This window comes from Malania oleifera, chromosome 2 (assembly GCF_029873635.1).
Source record: "Malania oleifera isolate guangnan ecotype guangnan chromosome 2, ASM2987363v1, whole genome shotgun sequence".
Classification (NCBI taxonomy): domain Eukaryota; kingdom Viridiplantae; phylum Streptophyta; class Magnoliopsida; order Santalales; family Ximeniaceae; genus Malania; species Malania oleifera.
Genome location: NC_080418.1, coordinates 83,071,345 through 83,090,798, shown reverse-complemented (window position 1 = coordinate 83,090,798; position 19,454 = coordinate 83,071,345). Strand labels below are relative to the sequence as shown.

At 38.5% G+C, this 19,454-nt stretch overlaps 1 protein-coding gene across 16 annotated transcripts in view; it reads left to right on the top strand.

Annotated features, from left to right (window-relative positions):
• The window catches only part of LOC131149194 (rRNA (cytosine-C(5))-methyltransferase NOP2C), a 169,378-nt gene that overhangs the window by 38,663 nt on the left and 111,261 nt on the right, over nt 1-19,454 (top strand). For 7 of the 16 annotated variants that reach the window (XR_009135164.1, XR_009135163.1, XM_058099419.1 and 4 more), the window contains exons 6-7: nt 2,898-2,978; nt 6,672-6,734. The exons of 3 other annotated variants lie outside the window; for them this stretch is intronic. Coding sequence is in view for 8 of the 13 variants with exons in the window: in XM_058099419.1 (XP_057955402.1) it covers nt 2,898-2,978; nt 6,672-6,734 (144 nt within the window). In the remaining 5 variants the exon portion in view is untranslated. The remainder of the gene's footprint in view (nt 1-2,897; nt 2,979-6,671; nt 6,735-19,454) is intronic. 6 more of the 16 variants (XR_009135166.1, XR_009135165.1, XR_009135168.1 and 3 more) reach the window with 1 other exon arrangement.

The window sequence follows — 19,454 nt, the reverse complement described above, 5'->3', positions numbered from 1 at the left end:
TGGAGTTCTTTGGATAAATTTTTTTGTGAAAAAAGGTTTTGGTTGAGCATTGGTGCCAGTGGTCAAGGGGTGGTTTGTCTAATGTGTGGTTGTCGGTGGTAGTGAATGGGGAACCTAAGTCTTGGTTTAGGGCTTTGAGAGTTATTATTAGACTAGGTGATCTACTTATTCTTTTTCTGTTTGTCCTAGTAACTGATGTGTTGAGTAGAATGGTGGATAGGGCTATGGATAGGGGGTTGGTGAAAGGGTTGGAAGTGGGGAGAGAGGGAGTGATGGTTTTTTATCTCCAGTTTGCAGATGATACTGTTTTATTTCGAGATGATCATAATCCTTCTTTTAGTTGTACTTTGGGTATCCTAAAAGTCTTTGAGAGGGTGTCAGAGCTTAAAATAAATACGGGGAAAAGCGGTTTAGAAAATATTAATGTTTTTATTAAGTGAGTTAGGAAGCTATCTTTTGATGTGGGGTGTGGTCTTTTGGATTGGCCTTTGACTTATTTAGGGGTCCGTTTGGGGGGTAATCCTAGATGCGCATAGTTTTGAAACTTGGTAGTGGAAAGAGTGGCCAAGAGGCTTGACGGTTGGTAGGGGTACTTTTTTCCCTTGGGGGTAGAATCACCCTTATTCAAGCTTGTTTATCTAGTGTCCCTTTATATTTTCTATTTTCAAGATTCTGGTGGGGATTGCTAATAAGATTGAGAAAATTATGAGAGATTTCTTGTGGTTTGGAGTTGTGGATTTTGGGATCATTTAGTGAGGTAGGAAGAGGTTTGTGGGGTCTAAATTAAAGGGAGGGCTGGGTATTGGAATATTGATGTTTAAAAACATCGCCCTCTTAGCTTAATGGTTATGTCACTTTCCTTTAGAAGATTATTCCCTTTGTCATAGAGTGATAGTATGGGTTGGGTGAGAAGAGGAAGGATACCAATGTTAGTTTGCAATGTTCATCCGAAAATCCATGGAGTTTATCCTTTATTCACTCCTCACATTAAATTTGTGGTGGGGTGGGGTTCTTGGATTCGTTTTTGGAATGGTCCGTGGTTGGGGAATGATGTTCTATTACATCTTTCCCTCATCTCTTTCAATGGAGCTCATGTTAGAATAGTATGATTTCTTTCTTTGTTGTCGATTTGGGTAGCCCTCTAGTTTCTTGAAACTTTCATTTAAGAAGATTTAAATGGTATAGAGCTGACGGAACTTTCCACCTTGTTGTCGTTGTTGAAAAATTGCCATCTTTCTTCAGGTAGGGATACTTGGTCTTAGGCTTTGGATCATTGGGGGCGGTATTCTTGTAAATCATTTTTTGAGTTTTTTATCCATTCCATCTTGTTTTCCTCTACATTTTTCATCTATTTGGCAGGCCAAAGCTCCCCCAAAAATTTAGACTTTCATTTGGCTGATTGTGCTTAATAAGATCAATACTAATGATTTGTTGCAGGTCAGTAGACCATTGAAGGCCTTATCTCCAGATTTTTGTGTTTTTCGTTGTTTGAATTCTGAAACAGCATCTCATCTGTTTTTACACTGATTATGCTTGGAGAACTTGGAATAAATTATTTGGTGTGATGGGAGAAAATTGGGTTCGAGCAGTGTAGGTGGGGGGAATGTTGTCGATTTCTTTTGAGAGTTTTGGAAGAAGGAAGGAGAGGGTTGGACTTTGGAAATGTAACATTTTCATAGCGTTGTGGGAATTGTGGTTGGAGCATAATGCACACATATTTTCAGAGGAAAAAATGAATTGGCAGCTGATATGGGGGAAGATTCAATATTTGTTCTCTTTATGGTGCATTGGCTTTGGATGTTTTAATGGAGTTATTTTTTCGAACATTGAGCGAGATTGGAGGAATCTTTGCTCTGATTTTTCCTAGTCTTTCTTTGTTTCTTAGTTTATTTCTTTTGGTTTATTCCAGAATTTTGATAGGAGAAGTCTTATTCTCCTCTGAGAGTTCTTATCTTGTAAATGAAATCTTTTCTTTTTTTTTTTTGTAAAAAAGAAAATTTATTGCAAATATGTTTGTTAATGGTTATTTAATCATTTAGCATTATTATTAATTGTTAGAGTTTGGTTTGTAATAAGTGTGAGTTAGTAAGGGTATTATGGTCATTCCTATTCCACTTGACATATATTATAAATAAAGGGAGAGACCTATCATTGAGTTCAGGTCTTCCATTTTACCCAATTATTCAACATAGTATCAGAGCATGATTCTGAAACCTAAACTGTAAGTGTTTGTTACCACCACCATCAAAACTGAAGCCTAAAACCCAAAATCTGCTGCATGACTATCATCATAGAAGATTTTTCAGTGATTCTATAACCCTAGAAAACAGCCAGCAGCAGCAGAAAGTCAGACCAGTTGCTGGAACTTTCTGGGCGACACTGCCAGTTTGAGAACATCAAATCCACTATAGATTTGTCAAAACCAACACCATAGTCACCCACAGACACTGCCAATCTGCCCCCCACTGAAATCCCACCTCCAGGCAGTGTCCGACGTGCCCTCATGCGCCGGACGAAGGCTGCCAGGGTTGACCCCACGCACCAGCATATGAAGCCACTTTCAGGCATGGTTTTGCCCTGAAATGATCCAGGAGTGATCCAATTCCTCTATTAACATGTTATTGGAGTTTTTCATAATGTTTTTGCCCAAAGATCTTTCCTTTTTTAATTGCTCATGTGCAGCACCCACGGAATGGTTGTTAGATGCTTCTGAAGCAGTTTATCAATGGTTATTGAGTTTTTTGGGTCTGAAAGAGTGGGATTTGCTGTGTTTTTTGATTCAATGTTCTAATTCCTTCCATATATCAAAATATCAAGCTGTTGGACATGTGTTTTGCTCAAAGATCTAATCCTTGTTGTGACCATGCACTTGTGGTAATTTGTTAGTTGTTGTTCAGTGTTAGTAACAGTCATTGGTGACTTTCTTGGAGCAGTGGCGGTGCTGATAAGTTGTTTTTGCGAGGCTGTGGCAGTGTTATGTAAGTTAGTTGGTGATTTCTCCATGGTAGTTTCAGTGGTTCACTTCTCCAATTGCTCCAGTGCTGTGAGTCGCTTTCTTGGGGCTGTGTGTGGGTTTCTTGGTGCTGTGGCGGCCTTTTACTGATTTATTTGTGACTTGTTCATGGTTGGTCACCTTGTTCGTGGTTGTTCCTATTGTTCCAACAATTAATCTTATGGTCATTGGTCTGAGTTTGTGAATGTTGGGATGGAGTTTGCAAATACCAAAAGTATGGTTCCTTTGTTAATCACTTGTTTGAATGAACCACGTACTGTGACTATATCAGAGTAGGAGTATTCAAGGTTTCTATTCTACCAATTGTCTCAACAAGCACCTTATCACATTGCGTCTTTTGCCCAGAAAGGTAAACCTATAGTCTGTATGTCATCTGGTATCCTTTCTACTAGTCCTCGGGTTATCAATTCTGCTGCCACTGACCTAGGAGTGTTTAGTGGGTGGATATGGGTCAAGATGGGTAGGGTCAAAATGTGTTGTGTCATTTGTGACCAATTTACCCATTTATGACCCATTTATATTATATATTTAACCCATTTATGACCCATACCTATTTAAACATGGGTCAACCCATTTACCCATTTGATTTTAAAAAATAGAAATAATCTTTGTTTTACTTTACATCTTGTAATATACTTATATAACCTTCATGTAGACTTATTTTGACTCATTTACGCTTATAATCGTAGAAAATGACTCATTTTACCTTATAATTGTAAAAAATGACCTCTTTCTCTCTCTTTCTCTCTCTCTTCCAAAAAATGATCACAACCAACCCATAATACCTCCACATTGGGCTTAGGGTGAACTGTTACATTCACAGAGAACACAAATTCACAATTACAAGAAAAATTAAACCCTGTTTAAGTTTTTAGGTGATTAAAAATGCACAAACACTGGTGCAATGTAGAGCAAGCTTTTGAACCATATTGTTGAGAACCGACACAACAAGGGCCTCATATCGAGTGGAGTCTACAAGACCATTATTTTTTCAAAACCAGTTTGACAACTGCTGAAGTATCAACTGTGACTGCTACCTTAACTGTAGGCTTATTACACCACTCAGAGACCTCGAAAAGCCTGATTGTTTTGAATAAGTAAACATGTCAGTAACAAAAAGAAGATAATCAGAGGAAATGAGGGCTCCAACTATCTGTCTACATCTCTTAAAAGATTATTGAAAGCAGATTTAAGATTGAAATGATACAGCATGCTGTCTTTATTAGTGAATAACAAAAGATTAATGTCATTACTCATTCTTCAATTGCTGCAAATTTCTTCCAGTTTGGGATCATCAGTGTTCAGCTCAATAATTTTTGATTGCAGCACTTCTGCACCGGCTAAGATCTTGGTTTTGAAGATATTTCATGCAATGAAATCAGATTACAATCAATAAATAAACAGCAAATTCATATGCTGTTTGGCAAAATATGATGAAATTCAAATGTGAAATTGTATGCATTGACATGAAACACCCAGCATGGGAACAAGGAGATTGAATACATTGACATGAAATTCATCTGATTGTCTTTTATTATGTCTTCTCGTTACCATCCTAGTCATTTTGGCTATTATTGACATGAAATTCATCTGATTGTCTTTTATTATGTCTTCTCGTTACCATCCTAGTCATTTTGGCTATTAAGTAGAACATTACGCAATAAGCTTGACATTTTAGATGCATAGAAAATTAGAAATCAAGCAGAATTATGGCTGTGTTAGTGATCAGTGAACGATTAACAGCTGCAAGAAAGGCAGTTGGATCATGAAGGTAAACACCTACATCAAGTTGAAACTAATGTCATCACAACCAGAAACGGTAATTACCAAAACCAGCCAATTTTATGGCTGTAACCTGCACAACGACATATGCAAGCATACACAACCCAGCGCAGCTAATAATATTACCACAACCTGTTGTCAAAACAAAATCATCAAAACACCCAGCCCAGCCCACAAGTGAACTAGGAAAATGACAATAGAATCATCAAATTCATTCTTACAGCTTCACAAGACCAATTAACTGATAACAATCCACAACCTATTGTCAAAACTATTTCGTTGCCAATTTGAAAAGAACAATTTGGATAATCTATCATCAATACTTAACAGAAAAATTTGTCCATGACATCTGCATGTCAATTTGGATAGTCTATGATCTCAAAATGAACCCGGAACTGCATAGTCTGCAAAAAAGATGTGTTCGGTCATGTTCACAAAAGAACTTTAAAATGCTCAAAATAGCACGTATGCGGTCATAAAATGCTGAAAACAGGGCAATAGATTTTTCACCTAATGATTTTGAGTTCCAGAAGCAATTACATTCACTTTGGGGAAGTCTTCAACGAAAGAGTCATCCTCCTCAACAGCTAAATTGGAAACAATGAAAATATATCAAATGCATAAGGTAAACACATATCACATAAAAATGAAATGAAGAAGTAAAAATGCTCACATGAGACTCCATTTATCCAATCTTGGAAATCATGCTTAAATTTCTCTCGCTCTCTCTTCTATAAAATTTCACCACATCAGATTTAGTTGTGTTACTCTAAATAAGCTGAACATCTAAATGTAGATACAATGGATATCCCTCATGCTCAACATAAGAATATGGGTATCTATGTCTACAATGGCTAAAGCTGACTTCTCACAATATATTTCCTGATCTATGGGCCTCATGACTCCCCTAGAATCTCCCATTTCCTTTCTTGGACAACTATCTATGTGATGTAGCAAGTTCTTTGTTCCATAACCACTAGTCACCATATATGTTTGCCCACAGTGCCTACATCTAGCATGCTGAGTTCCATCTATAGCAACTGCAACTTTTCAAATTCATCCCAAACTTGAGAAGTGCATTTGCGAGCACTTTTTGAACTACTTCCCGTGCTTTGCTCAATCTCAGTATTGTCAGAAATCTCTCCTTCCATTGCTATAAATGCATTAGAATACCAGAATAACATATGACAAGTTTTCAGGCAAGATAAAATGAGAAGAAGAAGAATAAAAAACTAATGCAAATTGGAGATTGAGATTTGACATTAAAGAAATACTAAATTAGTAGGCTTATTATATGATATTGGCCTTTTAATTTTGAGAGCATGCACCGGCCACTACTGCAAGATTCCATTTGAACATGATAAATGGGTGATTAGAAAATAAAGATATGAGTGCAATGAGTGATGAAACTTATTTTACTGTATAAAGGCAACAAATTACACACTACAAGGATTAGCCTTTTCCATATCGCCTGTCCAGATCCATAATCTCTGTAGCCCCAAAAGTGAAAAACTTATGACCATAATGAAAGCAGGATTTGATCCTGAGTAACCACACCCTTTATGCCTATCTTTTATTCTTTCTTCTTCTTGTCTCTGACAGGGCAGCTATATATATCTGAATCTAATGCCATACAAATCTCTTTTTTGGAACTGTGGTCTTTATTTTCTTTTGTTTGTTCTTTCATCAGTATGGAATTCAAAATATTTGAATGAGTCATGACGTAAACATATTTATTGGTTGCCACATGTGTGCTTGGTCTGTATTTGCTACACTCGAGGTTTAACTTTGTTGTTTGAGTGGCCGATATTTTAAGTTCTCAACCTGTATAGATTGTGTGAACTGCTTTTCTTGTTCATATGTTTTGCGTTTCCAGATGTGCTTGAAGGAGAAATATTTCTTCAAAACCTGCCAAGTGTTATTGCTGCACATGCCCTTGGTATCTGTTCTACTGTCGTCCTAATTTTCTCTTAATTTACTTATATATGTCATTGTTTTTCTGTTGTCAATTTTCTTGTTCATGTTTTGTTGATTAGTTTTCTCTAGAAACATGCCCCGGAGCTCTATTAATTTTTCCTTTTCTCTTTTGTGACAGAGAATGCGTGAAGTTTTTTTTGAAAGGAACTATTATTTTTTGCATGAGGCGTGGTTTTTTTCCCTGGATATCTTGGATAGCAAAAGAAATGAATGAAGAAAAAGGAACTACAAACTAAGATAGGATGACGTACTAAAACATAAAAAAACCAACAAACAAACCAAAAGAAAACAAAGAAGAAACCTAACGTGAATGAGGAAGCCCTTTTTTAAATCCTTTGCATCATAGTTAGTTGAACGTTTGAAGCTTGCTAGCTCACACTGACCTTTTTTCACATTGCTCTTGGGGGAATTTGATAAAATTAAACATTAAATGCTGAATAATAGCCAGTTCTAAGTCATGAACTGGAATTAGAACTAAAGTGAACCCTTGAATACTAGATAGTTTAAGCTGTTTGGTAAAGATTTAAATGTATATACTTTTTACTAATCTTTTAAACATTTTGATGAGAACTTAAAAGAAAAAGACTATTAAATAACAGAAAAAAGAATTTTACATTTTTACAAGCTAATATGTTATTTTGGTAATTAGGTTGTGTGAGTGGGAGTATTTTTGTTCTTAAGTCTTTTGCTTAATATTATTCAGATATAAGAGGTACACCTGAGTTGTATGTAATGTTCAAGGAATCAGCTGCCTCTTTTTTCTCTTGCTTTCTTTTTCTTTCCACCTCCTCTTCTCTCTTCCATCTCTAACTTTGCGACATGATATCAAAGGGTTTATCTGTTGTTTATTAGATACTTTTTTTCCCCTTACGTTCACCTAATTAGTTCTCGAGTATGATATTCTAGTTGGTTTTAGAGTTGTTTTGGGAAACTTTTCATCTTTGTTTGGTTATGCAGCATGATACTGTCTGTGTTCGTGGTGATTTGCTGATGTGGAGTAAGCTATACTTTGATTTTGGTATACAATTGCTATTTTGTTCGCTGGTTGGTTATGGCTTGATGATGCTGTGTGTTCATGATTGATTGCTTGCAATCTTTTATCAATTGATGGTGGTTTTGATTGGTGCTCAAAGACTATTTCTTGATCTTGCTGGCACTTGTTTCTGGTTGCTGCCAGCCATAATGCCAGTAGCTGCTGCACTGCCTGGCTGTTTACTAAGTGCCTGTGGTACTTGTTTTGATCTGCCCACTTTTGTGCAGTCAAGTAATCCCTTGTAGAATATTGTAACTTCAGTTTTGTGATTAGAGCAGCCTCATTGTTTTTTTTTTTTTGGTGGGTACTTGAGAAAAGTAGCAGGGGGTGACCATCATAGCAATCACCGTGGGCGTTACCATAAGGGCTACAACCCACCATGGAATGTTTTCTTTAAGCTGTAGCTACTCAGCTAGAAGATTGGGCTTGTGACCGCCGCCCCATCGAAGCACTAGGTGGGCCAAAAATCCCTCCACGCATTCGTAGATATCACGAGCCAAGCTTGTTTAGGGCATTATGCATGCCTGTGATCATTTGTCTTGTGGGCATGTAATGGATTACTATAATGTTAGTAGTAGTATAGATTTTGTTAATTCAGTGTATCTGTGCCTTAGCGTAGAATGGGAGTATGACTCCTTGGTATTTTTGATGTTTCCTATTGTCAGAACTAAAATTGCATATAAAGGTCTTTAAGGTAGGGTGAGTGTTCTTCAATTTTGTAAAACGCACTAGCATTGTAAATGTGTTTAGCTTGCTTGCCACCCTCGCTAAACACACTTTTCCTACGGAGGTGTTGCTAATGAATTACATTGCTTCAATGTTTACCGTGTGCAAGTCATTTGCTTACATGAATTACCTACCACTTTCGCTTACTTTTCACTCAATTATTGTGAATGTTTTCTTGTGGTAAATTGTGGTATGCTTTGGCTGGCTAGTTAAGCAAGTGTGCTTTTGCTAGTGGCACACAACCCTTCACAATGTGTGAAGTGTTTGGCCTATGGTTGTTGGTATTGAAGCTTGGTTAATTGCTATGTGAATTCAGTTGCCTTCATATAGTGGGATTGTGTGAAGCATCGATACAAGACCATGCCAACCAATACAGATAGATTTGAGGCGGTAGAGTTGTAGGTTGAGACAACCAACAATGTGGCTATGGAGATGGGTAAACTTGCTGACTGTGTTGATGCATTGTGGGGATCACAAAAGCATCAACAAGGTTCCTTAGTGGAGATGTTAGAGGACTTTCACGATACAATAAACGATTTACAGATCCAAATAAGTGATTTGAATATCAAGATGAACTTGATGGTTTGTACTATGGGAAATTTCAGCATTATGAGGATCGAGTATGAAAGAACAAAGGTGTCAAAGCCCAGAGCATATAGCATTGCCCATGATGCCAAGGAGCTGGGGAACTTATTTGATATGGAACAATACTTCCTTATGGCAAGGATTGATTGAGAGGAGGCGGAAGTATCTATGCAAGCATGTACTTTAGTGGTGATGCTAAGCTATGGTGGTGTACAAGGTACGATGAGATAGTGAATGAACACATAGTGGAGCATCAACTTCCTTTATGTGAAGAGAGAGAAGTGCTCTTTTGGTTTGCGAAGCATTGAATTCCTTGGTCATGTGATTGAGCAAGGTCATATCTTCATGGATACGGAAAAGGTGAAAGCTATTCAAGATTGGAAGATCCCAATGATAGTGATATGAACCCACAAGCTCCGATTGCACATGATGATCTGCATGTGCCAAGCGGACCCATCACAAGAGCTAGGGCCAAGAAGGTCAAGGAGGCTATGCAAGGACTAATCGAGAAGTTGCTTGAGCAAGAGTCAATGAGGGCCATGGACACTAAAGAAAAAGACTTTCTTGAAGAGCCTAAGATGCTTAATTGTCTAAAGGCGTGTGAAGCTGGAACCTTAAGCCAATAAGGGTTGTTTGGGGAATTTTTATGGATTAAATAGTGGGCCAATTGTGTCGATTAAGCATGACATGTGACTCGCACATGTTTCATTAAATGACATGACACATGGCATGTGACTTGCACATGTTTCATTAAATGACATGGCATGCTTAAGGTTATGTGGGATTATTTTATTGCCCAGATTGATGTCATAGCTTATTTTTATTGGCCGAACTGATGTCATGGGTTTCTTTTATTTTCTATAAGTAGTCAACTCTCTATTGTATTAAAGGAGGATTATTTTTGTTGAATACAATTATAAGTGAGGTTTATTTCTCTTCAAGTTCTTCATTGAACTTTCCCCGAACTTATCAAAGGTGCTACCTTTGTGGCGTTCATCTATTAATTTGATATTTTTGGTTTGTGCTTCACGTCAAGCAACAGGTCAAGGATCCTATACCATGTCGAATCTTATTTTGGGTTTGGGGTTTTGATAAATCTGATTTGGGGTCTCCGGACGTTTATTCTTGGGGTTCCGTATCATTTGGTATCAGAGCTTTGGTTCAAATCAGGTTCTATCTATCTTATTTTTCTTGATTGCTTTCGAAAATTCTTTTATCTTATAATCATTTATCCTTATTTCATATTCATCTATCATCCGATCTGCCTATCTTGTTTTCTTGTTTTCGAAATTTTCCATCTCTTCTTTAATATCGTCCATCATCAAGATTGAATCTTTTGTGGCTGGAAATTGCAAGAAATATAGCAAGGCCGATTAGAGTACATTAAAAAAAAAAAAAAAAAAACCATTTTGTGCATTCAAAAAAAAAAAGAAGAAAAGAAAAGGCAGTATTTTGCATTCATAAAAAAAAAAGAAAAAAAAGGAGGCAGCAACTTATTATTCTGATTTGTGTTTGAATATATCCTTGGTCGAGTTGGTTATTTTGTTCCATTGAAAATCTTTTTGTTTCGTTCGCGTCATTATTGTTTTCTTGACTTCTTTTGTCTTTCCTTCGTTATTTCGTGTCTTGATTTAGTTGTTTTCATTGATTTAGTTGCGTTTGATTTGTTTGGGATTAGTTCATTAAAGAACTAAAAGAGAAATCCTGAGTGGTAAGAGGCACGAGTGTGTGAGCGTATCAGAGGGAAAAAGCCAAAAAAAAATTGTGTCAAAAACACGAGTGTTGAGTGTCATTGTTTGGAGGGTAAACACGTAAGGGAGTGAGTGAGGGAATTTTTTTTTCTCTCTAATATCCTTTTTGCAGGTTTGAAATTATGAGTAGAAAAGTGGTTGGCGCTGAAACTTCCAGCCAAGGTAGTGAGAATGAGAACCCTCCACAAGACTCATTCTTCACCTTGCAAGCCATTCAACAGCAGTTTGAAAGACTTAATACGGTTTTTGGGGAGTTCAGAGATAGATTGGATAGACAAGACGCTGCAATTGATGGACTGAGAAGAGGGCAATCCAATGAAAGGCGGCGAAGGCCACATACTCCTCCGATTGCTGAATTTGAACATGATATAGGTAGCAATGAAGCAAGTGATGATGAACATGACGGTATGGGCAGATTTGCTTATCGAGGTGCTAGGCAAGAGCGACAACCTCGATGGGAGCCAAGGGGTCGAGATAACATCGATAGAAACATCGGAAGCATCAAAATGAAGATTCCTCCTTTTCAAGGGAAAAATAACCCGGATGTATACCTTGAATGGGAGAGGAAGGTTGAGCTCATTTTTGAGTGTCATAACTACTCCGAAGAAAAGAAGGTGAAATTGGCAGCTGTGGAGTTCACTGACTACGCACTGGTATGGTGGGATCAAATTCTTCTTAGTAGGCGTAGAAACATGGAAAGACCTATCCAGACGTGGGCTGAAATGAAGGCGGTGATGAGGAAGCGATTTGTACCAAACCACTACTACCGAGACTTACACCAACGTCTTCAAAGCCTTACCCAAGGTACCAAAAGTGTGGAGGACTACCACAAGGAGATGGAGATAGCTATGATTCGGGCAAATATTGAGGAAGATAGAGAAGCTACGATGGCACGATTCATATGTGGGTTGAACCGGGAAATTGCTAACATAGTGGAGCTGCAGCACTATGTGGAGTTAGAGGACATGGTGCATATGGCAATGAAAGTAGAGAGGCAACTCAAACACAAGGGTGGAAACAAGCATGCTACAACAACTTTGGCTTCCCGTTCCACATGGCAACCGAATTGGGGGAAATCAAAAGAAGAAATGGTTGTTTCCAAATCCAAGGAAGAGAAGGAGAAAGGCAAAGACAAAGTGGGCAGCCATGAAAAAGGTATAACTGCTTCTCAATCTAGTAGGTACAGAAATACCAAGTGTTTTAGGTGTTTGGGGACTGGCTATATTGCATCACAATGCCCAAATAAAAGAGCAATGATTATGAGAGATGATGGTACTATTGAGACTGATGATGATGAGAGTGATCATGAGTCCATGCCTTCACTAGAAGATTCTAGTGATGTTGAGTATGCTGTCCATGGCAAGGCATTAGTAACTAGGAGAGCTTTAAACATGCATGTGGTGAAAGATGAAAATGAGGAGTAGCGTGAGAATATATTTCATGCTCGATGTTACATCCATGATAAGGTGTGTAGCATGATCATCGATGGAGGGAGCTGCACTAACGTAGCTAGAACCACATTAGTAGAGAAGTTGGGGTTGCAATGCATAAAATATCCTAGGCTTTACAAACTTCAATGGTTGAATGAGTGTGGGGAGGTTAGGGTGAATAAGCAAGTGCTGATTGTATTTTCAATTGAAAAATATTCTGACGAGATTTTATGTGATGTGGTACCTATGCATGCTAGTCACATCTTATTGGGCAGACCATGGCAATATGATCGACATGTCACTCATGATGGGTTCAAGAATAGGTATTCCTTTCTAAAAGATGGGAGGAGTGTGACCCTTGTACCATTGACTCCTAAGCAAGTGTATGAAGATCAAGTGAGATTGAAAAGGGCAAATGATGAGAAAAACAAAAAAGAGGCTGAGAATAAAACAAAAGGAGAGGCAGAGAGCATTGAAATTAGAAAAAAAAAAGAGTGGTAAAAATGAGAGAAAAACAATGAGAGAGGAAAAAGTGAGTTTGTATGCAAAGGAAAAAGAGTGTATGAAAGCTTTTTATGCACAAAGACCTCTAGTTGTACTCATGTACAAGGAGGCATATTTGAGCACTAACGAACTCACCTCTTCCTTGCCTAGTGCTGTTGTTTCTTTGCTGCAGGAATACAAAGATGTCTTTCCTGTGGACGTGCCCAATGGTTTGCCACCAATTAGAGGAATTGAGCATCAGATTGACTTCATCCCCGGGGCTACGATTCCCAACCGTCCAGCCTATAGTAGCAGCCTTGAAGAAACTAAGGAACTTCAAAGACAAGTTGAGGAGCTGCTTGCCAAAGGGCATGTGAGGGAGAGCATGAGTCCGTGTGCGGTACTCGTGCTACTGGAACCGAAGAAAGATGGATCATGGAGGATGTGCGTCGACTGTAGAGCCATCAATAAAATCACTGTAAAGTATCGTCATCCTATCCCTAGACTAGATGACATGTTAGATGAACTGCATGACTCTTGCATCTTTTCTAAAATTGATTTAAAAAGTGGCTACCATCAAATAAGAATGAAACCGGGTGATGAATGGAAAACTGCATTTAAGACAAAGTACGGTTTGCATGAATGGATGGTTATGCCCTTTGGTCTGACCAATGCACCTAGTACTTTCATGCGCTTGATGAATCATGTGTTGCGTGCATTTATAGGCAGATTTGTTGTTGTCTACTTTGACGACATCCCAGTGTATAGCAAGAATCTTGATGATCACTTGAATCATTTGAAAGGTGTACTAGATGTTCTTAAAAAAGAAAAATTGTTTGCTAACCTAAAGAAATGTGATTTCTGCATGGAAAAGGTTCTTTTCTTGGGTTATATGGTGAGTGCTAAAGGCGTAGAAGTGGATGAGGAAAAAGTGAAAGCAATAAAAGATTGGCCAACACTAAAATCTGCGACTGATGTACGTAGTTTTCATGGGTTGGCTAGTTTTTATAGGCGGTTTGTGAGAGATTTTAGCACCATTGCTGCACCTTTAACTGAAGTAATAAAAAAGAACGTGGGGTTTAAATGGGGTACTACACAAGAACATTCCTTTAAAATGCTTAAAGATAGGTTATGTTCTGCTCCATTGTTGCTTTTACCTGATTTCACTAAAACTTTTTGAGATTGAATGTGATGCCTCCGGGCTTGGTATTGGAGCTGTTTTGATTCAGGATAAGCGTCCCATTGCATATTTTAGTGAAAAGGTCAATGGGGCAGCAGTGAACTACTCCACGTATGATAAAGAACTGTATGCCTTGGTGAGGGCATTGAAGACGTGGCAACACTACTTGTGGCTTAAACAATTTGTGATCCACACTGATCATGAATCAATAAAGCATTTGAAGGGGCTAGGTAAGCTAAATCGCCGCCATGCCAAATGGGTAGAGTTCATCGAAACCTTCCCATATGTCATTCAGTACAAGCAGGGGAAAGAAAATGTCGTGGCTGATGCGCTTTCTTGCAGGTATGCCTTAATTACTACACTTAGCACTAAGCTATTGGGTTTTGAGTACATGAAGGATTTATATGCTAAAGATTCTGATTTTGCTAATGTGTATGAGGCATGTGATAAAGTTGCGTTTCATAAATTCTATAGGAATGATGGATATTTGTTTAGGGAGAATAGACTTTGTGTGCCTAATTGCTCCCTAAGAGAATTGCTTGTGCGAGAGTCACATAGCGGGGGTTTGATGGGACATTTTGGGGTACAAAAGACTTTAGATATTCTGCATGAACACTTCTTTTGGCCACATATGCGTAGAGATATAGAGAGAGTGTGTTCTAGATGCATTTCATGCAAACAAGCTAAGTCTAAGGTCTTACCTCATGGCCTTTATACTCCTTTGCCTGTACCTAGTGAACCTTGGGTAGACATTTCAATGGATTTCATATTAGGTTTGCCTAGGTCCAAAGGGGGTAGGGACTCTATATTTTTGGTGGTTGATAGATTTTCTAAAATGGCACATTTTATTCCTTTGCATAAAACTGATGATGCCACAAATATAGCCAATTTATTTTTTAGGGACATTGTGCGATTGCATGGCATTCCTAGGACAATTGTGAGTGATAGGGATGTTAAATTCCTTAGCTACTTTTGGAAGGTTTTATGGGGAAAATTAGGAACTAAGCTATTGTTTTCTACTACTTGTCATCCTCAAACCGACGGTCAAACCGAAGTAGTTAATCGGACTTTAGCAACCTTATTGCGTGCGGTCATTCAAGGGAATTTAAAATCATGGGAAGAATGCATACCACTTGTTGAGTTTGCTTATAATAGAACTGTGCATGCTTCTACTAATTTTTCTCCATTTGAAATTGTTTAGGGTTTTAATCCTTTGACTCCATTGGATTTGATGCCGCTACCTGTGAATGAGATAGCTAGCTTAGACGGACGACACAAGGGTGACTTAGTGAAGAGGATCCATGAACAAGCACGACAGCACATTGAAAAGAAGAACTGACAATATTCATCTCAAGCTAATAAGGGGCGCAAGTTCGTTACTTTTGAATCGGGAGATTGGGTATGGGTGCATATGAGAAAAGAGAGGTTTCCTACTAAAAGGAAAACAAAGCTACACCCGAGGGGTGATGGACCTTTTCAAGTGGTAGAAAGGATCAATGATACTGTGTACAAGTTGGATCTACTGAGTGAGTATAAGGTCAATGCAACTTTCAATGTTTCTGATTTATCCTTTTTTGATGTAGGTGATGATTTGAGGACGAATCTTTTTGAAGAGGGGGAATGATATGAACCCACAAGCTCCGATTGCACACGATGATCTGCACGTGCCAAGCGGACCCATCACAAGAGCTAGGGCCAAGAAGGTCAAGGAGGCTATGCAAGGACTAATCGAGAAGTTGCTTGAGCAAGAGTTAATGAGGGCCATGGACACTAAAGAAAAAGACTTTCTTGAAGAGCCTAAGATGCTAAATTGTCTAAAGGCGTGTGAAGCTGGAACCTTAAGCCAATAAGGGCTGTTTGGGGAATTTTTATGGATTAAATAGTGGGCCAATTGTGTCGATTAAGCATGACATGTGACTCGCACATGTTTCATTAAATGACATGACACATGGCATGTGACTTGCACATGTTTCATTAAATGACACATGACATGTGACTTGCACATGTTTCATTAAATGACATGGCATGCTTAAGGTTATGTGGGTTTATTTTATTGGCCAGATTGATGTCATAGTTTATTTTTATTGGCCGAACTGATGTCATGGGTTTCTTTTATTTTCTATTAGTAGTCAACTCTCTATTGTATTAAAGGAGGATTATTTTTGCTGAATACAATTATAAGTGAGTTTTATTTCTCTTCAAGTTCTTCATTGAACTTTCACCGAATTTATCAAAGGTGCTACCTTTGTGGCGTTCATCCATTAATTTGATATTCTTGGTTTGTGCTTCACGTGAAGTAATAGGTCAAGGATCCTATACCATGTCGAATCTTATTTTGGGTTTGGGGTTTTGATAAATTTGATTTGGGGTCTCCGGACGTTTATTCTTGGGGTTCCGTATCAAATAGTGTAGGAGTTTTTTCCCTTTCTTGAATCCGCCAACTATCACCGTAAGTTCATGGTGGGGTAGTCAAGGTGAACGGTCCTGTTGAAAAAACTATTGAAGAAAGGCCATAGGTGAAACCAGATAGAGAAGTGGCTAGGAGCCTTTGACAACTTGAAGCATGCCATGATGATAGATTCGATACTTGCTTGTCCAGACATCATGAAACCATTCCAGGTACAGACAGATGCCTTAGACTATGCTTTTTGTGGGTGTCTTGTTGCAGGATGGGTATCTTATTGTGTATGAGAGTTGTAAGATTAATGAAGGAGAGTTGAAGTACACAACTCAAGAGAAGGAGATGCTAATAGTGTTTCATTGCCTCTGCACGTGGTGACACTTTTTTCCACATCAATGTTAGCACCCAAGTAGGGCTCTTGGCAAGAATTTTTGGCGGAGTTTGATTTCTTATTTGAGCACAAGGTGGGGTAGATGAACCTTGTCACAAGTGCACTGAGCAGGAAGGCTGAGTTTCCGGCCTTACAAATGGTAACACACTTGACAGTAAGGTTACCACGACAATGAAGTGCATTAAGGAGAATCTTTCTAAATATCCAGTTGCCCAAAACCTCACGAGGTTGATGGAAGAGGGAAAAGTAAGCCAATTCTGGTTGAAGATGGGTTGCTACTAACACACGATAACCTGCTCTTTGTACCTTGAGCCAAAGATACGAGGAAGACACTGCTGAGAAAGTGTCATGACACCATGTAGGCAGACCATTCAGGATGGCATCACACATTGGCATTGTTGAAGCAAAGGTGTTATTGGCCACACATATGTAATGAGGTGGTTGAGTATACTCGAACTTGTCTCACTTGCCAGCAAGACATGGTGGAGTGTGAGAAGATCGTAGGGTTGTTGGAGTTTCTTCAAGTACCAATGAGGCTATAGGAGAGTGTCTCACTTGGCTTCATCACTAGTCTGCCTAGAGTTGGTGACACTGAGTCTGTACTTGTCATTGTAGACAGGTTTTCGAAGTCCAGTACTTTCATACCCGCACCAAAGTACTGTTCGGTAAAAGAGACAATACAATTATTTTTCAAACATATTGTGAAGTATTGGGGTGTTCCCCAAGACATTGTTAGTGTTTGATACTCGGGATTCATAGGCAACTTCTAGACATAACTTTTTAGAATTATTTCACAACATGACATCTCTTCGAGCTACCACCTTTAGACAGATGGATAGATTCAATGGGCTACTAGAGGAGTACTTGCGCTATTTTGTCTCCGCCAGTAAAACAAATTGGGTGCAACTACTTGATGTGGAACCAACAAGAGTCCTTTGAGCTTGTTACAAGTTAGTAACCATTATTGCCTCACATAGGAGACGAGACGTACAAAGGAAAGAATCTAAAAGCATTCATCTTCATCAAGGAATGAAAGAATGCATGGATTTTCCCATGCTTACCTGGCAAAAGCTTCCAAGTGGATGAAGAAGTGGGTCGATCAAGGGAGAAGACCATTGCACTTTAACGTGGGTGACTTGGTGCTTGTTAAGCTCCATCCTTATAAATCAGGTCACTATGGGGTTGAGATAGGAGACTACACAAATACGAAGGACGAGTCCCCATCTTGGTTGAAGTCGGGGAGGCTTTTTATTAGGTTGATCCTACGACTTGGATGAAATTGCATTCAACATAACACGTTAGCTGCCTCAAGCCATTCAATGCCGACACCGAGGGTCCAAGTAGAAGTTAGTCAACCAAACCACCACTAAAGACAATGCAACTTGATAAATGAGAAGCTGAAGTCAACCTTGCAAACAGAAAGTTCACATGATCAAGGAAAAAGCGACACGAGCTCTTAGTGAAGTGGAAAGGCCTTGGAGATGAAGAAATCAACTGGATGTTAACGGAAGATTTGTAAGTGTTTGTGGACAAAGTTGAAGAGTACCTATAGCATCAAATTCTACGAGGACATCGGCCACATAAGTAGGGGAGAATGTCACGAGCCAAGCTTGTTTAGGGCATTTTGCTTGCCTATGACCACTTGTCTTGTATGCATGGGATGGTTAATCAGCATGTAAATAGTTGTATAAGTTTTGTTAATTGAGTGTGTCAATGCCTTGGTGTAGAATGGGATTATGACTCCTTGGTCATTTTGATGTGGAATTTTTGTTGGCTCCTATGACAATTTTCTTCAAGATCTTTTGAGGTGCAAGGGTTGCAGTGGGCAATGACCCGAGGATGCAGCAAGTGAGATGCAACAACTCTCTACATTAGATTGGAGAAATTAGACACCGTTTATTTTATGGAAAATTTTGAAAAGTAAAGTCAAATTGAAAGATTGCAAAACTAAATAATTTTGCAGTAAAGTTGTTTTCAACTGGATTTTTTTCAATCTATTCTAGTTACCTTTCGGGAATACTAAATGCGGGAATGGAGTTCAAATTGCGATTATGACAATGATTCTGTTTAACTACAAACACAACAATTCCATTCCAACCCTAATTTTGTCCTGCCTTGATTTCTTTCCTTTCTGAATCCATTTTGCAAACCAAATAGGGTGTTAGTGTTTGGTTGTCAAATAATGCATTGTATTGAGTGTTCATTTTAAAATATTTTGGTTTGTCTTATGTTATTGTTTTATAATATAAACAAAAAATTTTAAGCAAAATTAGAAAAATATAGGGAAAAAAACAAAATAGAGTTGATATGAATTTAATGACAAATGAAGTGTCAAATGCACATTTGGTCTTCTCCATGTTTTTGAGAAGGTTTTTGGGCCTAAGATTAATACGGGGAAGAGCATTATTGCAGCTATCAATATGCTTGACGAGAGTGATGGCAGTTGTTAGCAGAGGTGGGTTATAGTGTTCTAAATTGGCCGCTGTCCTATCTAGGGGTTCCTTTGGGGGGTAACCCTAGATTTGTTAGTTTTTGGGATTCTGTTGTGGAAAGGATTTCTAAGAGATTAGATGGGTGGAAAGGTGCTTTATTTTTCCTCTCTCGATAGTAGAATTAGTCTCGTCTAGGCTTATCTTTCTAGTGTCCCTTCATACTTTTTTATTTTATTTTATTTTTAAAGGTTCCGGTGGGGGTTGTTGGAA